The 8,931-nt window shown below is 43.4% G+C and overlaps 1 protein-coding gene across 9 annotated transcripts in view; it reads left to right on the top strand.

The window, feature by feature from the left end:
- MAN2B2 (mannosidase alpha class 2B member 2) overlaps positions 1-5,627 on the top strand; it is an 81,280-nt gene extending 75,653 nt beyond the window's left edge. For 7 of the 9 annotated variants that reach the window (XM_078148814.1, XM_078148816.1, XM_078148815.1 and 4 more), the window contains one exon: positions 2,570-4,510. In XM_078148814.1, the coding sequence (XP_078004940.1) occupies positions 2,570-3,007 (438 nt within the window). In that variant the 3' untranslated portion in view covers positions 3,008-4,510. Of the gene's footprint in view, positions 1-2,569 lie in introns of all 9 variants that reach the window. The other 2 variants (XR_013484166.1, XM_020992094.2) reach the window with 2 other exon arrangements.
- The last annotated feature ends 3,304 nt before the right edge of the window (positions 5,628-8,931 follow it).

The raw sequence follows: 8,931 nt of genomic DNA on the forward strand, positions 1-8,931 counted from the left end.
TGAGTCACTTGCCTCATCTGAGGTCAGACAGCGAGTAAGCCGCTGAACCAGAAGCTGCCTTCTAGTTGGGTGTTGAATCCACCCTCCCCGGCTCCCTTCCTCTGCCTCTGTCTGCGTGAGCGTTAGGGCTGCAGCTGAGGGTTCCATCAGCAGGGAGAGCCGCATGGAGGGAAGGGGGAAGATGAGGTGGTGCTGCTGCTCCAAGTTCACCAGCCATAGGCCTTTCCTCCTCTGTAACGCGGGGCCATTCGTGTTTTTAAAGCAGCTTTCGGCTGATGGAATTGGTTGTCTCTCAGCAGCCCTCACCTGTCCTCATCTGTATTTTACAGGTTAGGAAGTTGAGGTCCAGACAGGTGACTGATTTTCCCAGCATCATGTAGCTAGCAAGTGTCAAAACTGGTGTTCCAGCCTCACTGAGGCAGATGCCCAGGGCCATAGGATGGGCCAAAGGCAGAGGATATTTCACTAGGACAAGAGTGGTCTGCCCATTATTCCTTTATTTTAAAATAACCTTCCATCCTAAGCTTAACACTTGCAAAAATTCCAAATAAACAAACTATGAAACTGAAGCGTAACAATCTTGTAAAATCAGAACAATTGATGTTGTATTAGGAGAGAAAAATAAGAATAACGTGATAGAAGCTTTTTCAAAAGGACAGTTCATTTGCTCTGTTTCCTACCTCTTTTTTCCGTCTGTGCTTTTCTAGAGTTTTTGGCCAGTATCTCTGTGTTGCTCTTTTCATTCTTGTAGATCCATTTGGTATCACTTCACATAAGTTTTTGCACATTTCTTTGTTTTTGAATCGTTTGGAATTATAAGATTGGAGGGATCTTAAAGGTCATGCACTCCAACTCCCTTAGTTTTCAGATGAGGATGTTGAGAACCCCAGAGGGTAAGTGATTTGCACAGGAAGTATATACAAGAACCAGGATTTGACCCAATCTTTCAGCTCCAATTCCATTGCTCTCTTCATTATAAATATTCAAGTTCAATAGTGAGACGGTTTATTCAGCTATTCCCATCATTGAACATATGGGTTGACTCCAGTTTTGTGGCCATATAAGTAGGTGGTGCAGAGGATAGAATGCTGGGCCTGGGGTCAGAAAAATCTGAGTTCAAATCTAGCCTGAGATACCTACTATCTATGTTGACCTTGAGCAAGTCACTTAACCTTTTTGCTCCCCAGTTTCCTCATCTGTGAAAATGAGGGAGCTGGAGGACTCTGAAGTCCCTTCTAACTCTAAATCTGTGGCCCTTTATAGGTATCAGTATCCTCATATGTAAAACAAGAAGGTTGAATTCAATGCCCTTAAGCTTCCAGTTCTAAGGTTCTTTTTCCCCTCCTTGAAGCCAATGACCCTTATTGTTTTTTCCTTCATCTTTCCATGTCTTACCTTCCCACCCAGATTATAAAGGCAGGAACCGTATCTTACCCATCACAGCACCCCCCTCAGCACCTGTCATGATGCTGGGCACAGTTTTTGAATCATTGATTGATTACTGTCTTTATAATTGTCCCAGATAAGAGACAGCTAGAGCTGTTTCTAATCTGCCCCTTTTGTGTGAATGTTCTTCATTGAGACCATAGTTAACTCTCAATTATCTGTGCTATATGAGGACCTCAGAAATGCCCTAGTGGGTCAGGTGTTTAGACTCCCCAGCTCGGTGATCTGCCTCAGGTAGTGTTGCTTTGGGAGCGTAATTCTGATCTTCCCAAACTGTGATCAGGTTATAGTAGGAGTCTTATGCCCAAATTGTGTGCTTAAAGTTTATGACCCATCTATTTGTACCACTATGAGTTTTACTGATGTCTTTTGATTTTCTTTGCCTAAATTTCCCCCTCTATTCCTCCCCCTCCCACTGAGCCATCCTATATAAAAACAACAAAATAAAATTTTTTTAAGAAAAAGAAGAGGGGGCAGCTAGGTGGCGCAGTGAATAGAGCACCGGCCCTGGCTTCAGGAGGACCTGAGTTCAAATCCGGCCTCAGACACATAACACTTACTAGCTGCATGACCCTGGACAAGTCACTTAACCCCATTGACTAGCCAAAAAAAAAAGAAAAGAAAAAAAGAAGAAAAAGACAATCAGCAAAACTAACCAATGTATTTTTAAAGTTGTGAAAATGTGTGCCATGTTCCACACCTGGGGACCTCCAACCTCCTCAAAGCAGTGGGTGAAGATATCTTCCCATATCTCTTCTTTATAACCATGCTTGTTCTTTGTGATTTCACAGCATTCATTTTCAGACATTTGGTGGTGGTCATCTTTCATTTGCAGTGTTGTAGCCATTATTGTTTTCTTGGTGGAAGCCATTTTATTTAGTTAGTTAGTTTTTGGCTAGGCAGTGGGGTTAAGTGACTTGCCCAGGGTCACACAGCTAGTAAGTGTCAAGTGTCTGAGGCCAGATTTGAACTCAGTTCCTCCTGACTCTAGGGTAGGTGCTCCATTCACTGTACCACCTAGCTGCCCCGCCCCCAGCCCATTTTATTTTAAACAGATTTTTCAAAGAAGTTTCCTGTAGGTCCTGCAGATAACTCAACACCTGATGTCTTTGTTTCTTAACAGTCTCTGCTCCAGAGTCTGGGGACAGTGGCTTCTGTGGAGGAGCGCTCCCTCACAGGGACCTGGGATGTGAAGGATCTGAATCGATGGAGGTGGAAAACAGCCAAACTTGAAAGCCAAGGTTTGAGAAATCATAGGTTCATCCACTTCCTCTCTGGCCCCCTCAGGCCTTCTAGGACTTCGGGTACCTACTTTGCCTCTAGGTTGCCCATTTACTGTTCTACTGTTCACCGAGTCTCATGTTGTCCAGCCTGGACCTCCTTGGGACCTCTGACCACTCCTACCCTCTGCTCTTGGACTGGCCCTCAGCACAGTTTGAAGCGGGCCAGTTTCCTTGGCCTCTTAGACTCTTCCTGCTATGTCTTTCCCTTCTCCCTCCTTAACAGCATCCTGTTCCCAAGTCCTTTGTATTTTTTTTTTTGGCTCAGTGGGGTTAAGTGACTTGCCCAGGGTCACACAGCTAGTGAATATCATGTGTCTGGGGCTGCATTTGAATTCAGGGCCTCCTGAATCCAGGGCCAGTGCTCTATCCACTGCACCACCTAGCTGTCCCGAGTTCTTTGTATTTTAACAAGAATCAAAGCTTTCGAGGAGAAGGATGAAATATCAGGCCATGGCCAGTGGTCGTGGGAGAGCTTTGGGGAGTATTGAAACCTTCTCCTGAAATCTTCTTGTGGCTGGTCTTGGTGCCCTTCAGAAAGCAATCTGTCAGTTCAGATTAGAGTAGCCAAATAGGGCTTCCTTCCAAGGTCAGGGCCAGAATCTTTGAGACTGGCCTCCAGGCTATGCCAGAGACACATGCCAGGGCCTTTCATTGAAGAGAGAACTTAGGAAGGCTAGAGCTGGAAGGGACCAGACAACCTAGAATGTAAACTCCTCAAGAGAAGGGATCAGGTCATCCTTTGTATGTCCAGTGCCGGAGACATAATAGGTGCTTGATAAATGCTGATTGATTGATTGACTGTCAGCTGGAAGGGACCTTAGAGAACACCAAGTTCAAACCCCGCATTGTAGATGTGGGGAAACTAAGTCCCAGGAAAGTTAAGTGACTTGCCCACATTCACACAGCTAACTGATGAGTGAAGGTGGTCTCCTCCCTCAGAGTCCGGTCCTTTTTCCTACTAAGACCCACAAGAATGAGGCTTTTTATAGCTCCTCAGATTACTGTTGCCAAGCCTGACAGATATCTGGTGTTTATTTGGTTGTGGGTTAATTCCCTGTCCCTCGGGCTGACTTCCTGCTTCTCAGCTCTGCATTGTGGGTTCAGGACATCGTTAAAGGTCCACCTGGATTTTCTGGGTTCCAGCTGTTCAGCACCTTCTTCTCTGGTCAATCTGCCTTGAACTGAACCAGTTCCCAACTAGATCGATGACAGGGATAGTGTATTACTGAGCTGCTTCCAACAGGTGGCAGCTGGAAAATGACCACCCAGTGTCATCAATCCAGAGAGTACAGAAGCCTCTAATAGAGCAGAAAGAGAGAAGGCCGCACCTGGTGTCTCTGCTACCAGCCGTGTGAGCCTGGGCCAGTAGGAGCCTCTGTCTTAGCTTAGTATCTTCATGGATAGACTGAGGAAGCAGGAGTAGGATGTTCCCTAACATCCTTCCAGCTCCGAACACTCTGTGTGGTAGGGCCCCTCTAGCTGCGACATTCGCTATTTTCCAACTCTCAGTCTGTGTTCTAAGTTTCCCATCAGCTTTCACAGTCTCTGGTCCAGGCTGAAGAGTTGCATTGAAAGAGAGGGGGGAACTGGGCAGTTAGGAGGGATAAGTGAAATTAGTGACCAGAATTAAGAACTAGTGACTAGAACATTAGAGCTGAGGTCAGAACTAACACTTCTGTCCTTTCTAGACTTCCACAGGTCTTCCAGGATGCCTTTGGGAAATTCCACCTTCCTTCTGCACCCAAAGGAAATAAAGACCTTTTTTATCTATTTTCAAGAGCAATGAAATGCTTATTAACTATCCCTGCAGCTGTCCTGAACGTCTTTGAAGCCTTGCCTATGACCTACCAAAAGGATATTTAAGGCCAGTGTGAATTTATGAAGGAAGAAAGATGTATATTTTTGTAATAAACTGTAAATTATGATGACAAGTAAGAACTGTCCGTGGCTTTTTCTTCTCTTGGACATAAAAAATGCAGCCCCTGTTTGCTCTGAGCCTCCTCCCTAATCCCAGCTGCCTCTGTCCTTCCTTCATGAATGTGACAAACGTGGGACCTAGGAAGAACTGGGAGAAAGCCAAGGGAGATGACAAGAGGGAGCTCCCCTTTCTAGGTCTTTGAGGCTGGCAAAGTGCTTTCCTCTTTACCGCTGTGAGGTAAGTGGTGCAGGTCCTATTTTTCTCCATTATATAGATAAGACTCAGAGAAAAGGCACCTGCCCAAAGTTCCCAAGTATTAAGGGTCAGGGCAAGGCACATTAAGTGCCTACTATGTGAAAGAAAGGTGACAGGCTAAGCCCTGTTGATATAGCAACTAGCTTTTGTATTGCACTTCAGGGTTTGCATAATACTATCTCATTTTGTCCTTACAGCAGGCAAGGGAATGGTAAATACCTCTTTTATGTACCTAAGGGAATGATCCAAGGAGGAAGGAGGACATTGGGTTCCAGCTGTTTAGCGCCTTCTCTCGTCGATTTGCCTTCATCTGAACCAATTCTCAACCAGATCAATGACACGGATAGTGTATTACTGAGCTGCTTCCAGCAGGTGGCGGCTAGAAAATGACCACCCAGTGTCATCAGTCCAGAAAGTGCAGAAGCCTCTGATAGAGCAGAAAGAGAGCAGGCTGCACCTGGCGTCTCTGCTACTGACCAACCATGTGAGCCTGGGCCATTCAAGTCTTCCTGATTACAGATCCATTGCTCTATCCACCAAGACACCTGCCTGCCCCTACAAAGACAAAAATGAAACATTCCCCACCTTGAAGGAGTTTACATTCCTCTGGATTCCCACCTGAGTCTTCTAACTCCAGATGCAGTCCTTTGTCTGCCCACCAGTGGCGTCAAACTCAAAGAGAAACGAATCCCTACTTAGAAAACTAAAACATAACATTATCTACACTGCATTTTGCTTATTATGTTAAACATTTCCCAATTACTTTTTAATCTGGTTGGGGCACTCAGGAATTTTGCCAGCAGCTTAGCAGTGAGTTTTTTTTGAATTTTTTTTTCACTAATTTATTTTCAGTTTTCAACATTCACTTTCATAAGCTTTTGAGTTTTAAATTTTCTCCTCCCCAGAATGGTACACAATCTGATATAGGCTATACATATACATTCCTATTAGACATATCTTCACATTAGTCATGTTGTAAGGAAGAATTAGAACCAATAGGAAGAACCACAAGAAAGAGGAAACAAAACAAAAGAAAAAAATAGTATGCTTTGATCTGCATTCAAATTCCATAATTCTTTCTCTGAATGTGGATAGCATTTTCCATTATGAGACTTTTGGAGAAGTCTTAGATCCTTGCATTGCTGAGAAGAACCAAGTCTATCAAAGTTAGTTATCACACAATGTGGCTGTTACCGTATACAACATTCTCCTGGTTCTGCTCCTTGCACTCGGCATCAGTCCATACAAGTCTTTCCAGATTTTTCTGAAGTCTACTTGCTCATCATTTCTTATAGCACAGTAGTATTCCATTACATTCATATACCACAGCTTGTTCAGCCATTCCCCAATTGATGGAGATCCCATCAATTTCCAATTTTTGGCCACCACAAAAAGAGCTGCCATAAATATTTTTGTACATGTGGGTCCTTTTCCTATTTTTATGATCTCTTTGGAATACAGCCCTAGAAGTTAGCAGTGAGTTTAACACATCTTTAGCTACCCTGTGATCTCTAAAGAATGAGATGGGAGGTGAACCCAGAAGTGGAATTAATGAGGAAAAATAGCAGTTACTCAGCTCTTCGGAAGGTTAGGTAGTCAATAGGTGCTGTGGCTTTTTGAAACAGAGAAGGGAAGAAAAGCTGTAGATATTTGTACTCAACAAATATTTGTTGAGTATTAACTCAAACCCGCTTCTATTAAAGTCCTCAGGTAACTAACCCTTGATTTTCAAAGGTCTGCCAGTGAAATGCAAATTCTGCTGGACTTCCCAGGATGGAAGGGCTTCCTGGGATCATAATCTAGAGCTAGAAGGAACCTCAGAGGACATCTAGTGCAATCCTCTCCTTTTATAAAAGGAAACAGGCCCAGAGACCTGATGTGACTTGCCTCAGGTCACACAGTAAGAGGCTATGGTAGGATTTGAACCAAGAGAAGACCTCAGTGTCTCCAGTAGTAGAGTGTGTGTGTGTGTGTGTGTGTGTGTGTGTGAGAATGATAATTTATTTATTTTTAGTTTTCAACATTTACTTCTATAACATTTTTTTTTTTGCTTTTTGGTGAGGCAATCAGGGTTAAGTGACTTGCCCATGTTCACATAGCTAGTAAGTGTCAAGTGTCTGAGGGTGGATTTGAACTCAGTCCATAAGATTTTGAGTTTTAAATTTTCTCCCCCTCCCACATCCCTCCCCCCACCCAGTAGTCCATATTCTTATCTCCTTTGTTCATGCTGTTTCCCTGTGCTTAAAACAAAAGGCCCAACTGAAGTGTCACCTCCGCTGGACCCTATAGTTTAACATGGACTCATCCCTGCACGTATCATTTTGTGTACATCACATCTCTCCCTGGTGGCTTGTGGATTTTCTGAGAGAGGGCAGAGCAGGTGTTCCATGCTTACCCATGGTATTCAGATCAAGCCTAGCGTGGATGCTCAGTTAATACTTGGAGAACCATTAAGATGAGTAGTTTGACAAAGTTGAGGAAATAGAACCCTTCTGGTAAAGAAGTGGGAGAATGAATTCCTCATCTCTACCTATTAAAGAGCCTCCTTCCCTTCAAAGCCTAGTTCAGATGCTACCTCCATGGAGTGTTCTCTGACCTTCCTGGGGGAAACTGATCTTTCCTTCCTCCAATTAGGGCACTTTGCCTAGACATCTTTGAACTGACTTCATTTTACCTTGCATCATTTCTTCATGTATTTTCCTATCCCCTTCCATGTCAGACCCCCAAATTAGAGCATTAGCTCCTGGATAGGCCTATGTTGTGTCTATCTTTGTGTCTACAATGCCTAGGAGAGGGCCTTGCACGTAGTAGGACCTTCGTAAGGGTCAAAAGCAATTGAAATGGTACTTGTGAGACAGTAGGTGACCTTGTATAGTATCTCTGTGTCCTTGTATAATCTCTACTATTCATTCAACCCATTTATGAAGCCCCCACCATGTGCAACATGTACAAACTAAGTCCAGGCTGCTGAAAGTAGGAAGTGGAGTGGTGGAACCCATATAAGGCATTTGGGTACCCCAGGCAAACGGTCATGGTACTTGCAGGAAATGTAACAAATACATCCTTATGGATTAGGAAGAGTAGGCTTTTCTGGCATTAAAAATATGCATGCCTGTATAAAATCATGTCAAAATGACTCATATCAAGTAACATATATGTACATATATACAGATGTATGTATTTTTAATATAATGGTATTTACATAAAATACTATATTTTAAGGTTTTATCTGCAAACCTTAGAACTATAAAACATCAGTTATTCTTATTACTGCCCCCTCTAACTCATTGTGCTCTATGAAGCTGCCTACTTTGTCTGACCCTAGTATTAGCTCTGGAGAAAAATAAACACTTGCCTGTGTTCTGGGTTTTTGGGGGGAGTGAAGGCTGTCATTGAGAGCATTAGCCCGCCTGTTGCTTAGTGTGTGACCGACATGGGTACGTACAAGTGATCCTACTGCCAAGAGTGTCCCTTTGAGTCAGTGTGGCATGTTACCCCAAAAATGTGCGAAGTAGTGCTCAGGACTTGCCATGTGACCTTGAGCAAATTCCTTCCTCCATTAAAAAAAAAAAGTAGGAAATTAGACTAACTAAGGTTCCTTCTGGTCTTAACATTCTGTGATCAAAGGCCCTTTCACCTCTAATGTTCCCCGTCCTAAGGTCTCCGCCAACTCTAACATTTTACATTCTAAGGACCTTTCTAGTTCTGACATTCAATATTAGTGATATTGAACTCCAATAGAAGAAACAAGCCACCAAGCCATACAGAACAATCCTTTTAGACCATGCACTGACTAAGAAAGCCACATATTGGTATTATCTGTTTTATTATGTTTTTATTTATTTTGTTAAATATTTCCTAGTTACATTTTAATTTGGTTTGAGCCACACTTGGGAGTAAGTACTGTGAGCGAAGGGCCACACGTTTGACACCAGCTGCTCCACATTATAAGGTTCCTTCCATCTCTGAAGTTCTGCAAAGGTCCCTTCAGGCTTTTCCATTTTGGGTTCTAATGTTCCTTCCAGCTCT

This window comes from Phascolarctos cinereus, unplaced genomic scaffold, assembly GCF_003287225.1.
Source record: "Phascolarctos cinereus isolate Bilbo 61053 unplaced genomic scaffold, phaCin_HiC Scaffold_9;HRSCAF=440, whole genome shotgun sequence".
Classification (NCBI taxonomy): Eukaryota; Metazoa; Chordata; class Mammalia; order Diprotodontia; family Phascolarctidae; genus Phascolarctos; species Phascolarctos cinereus.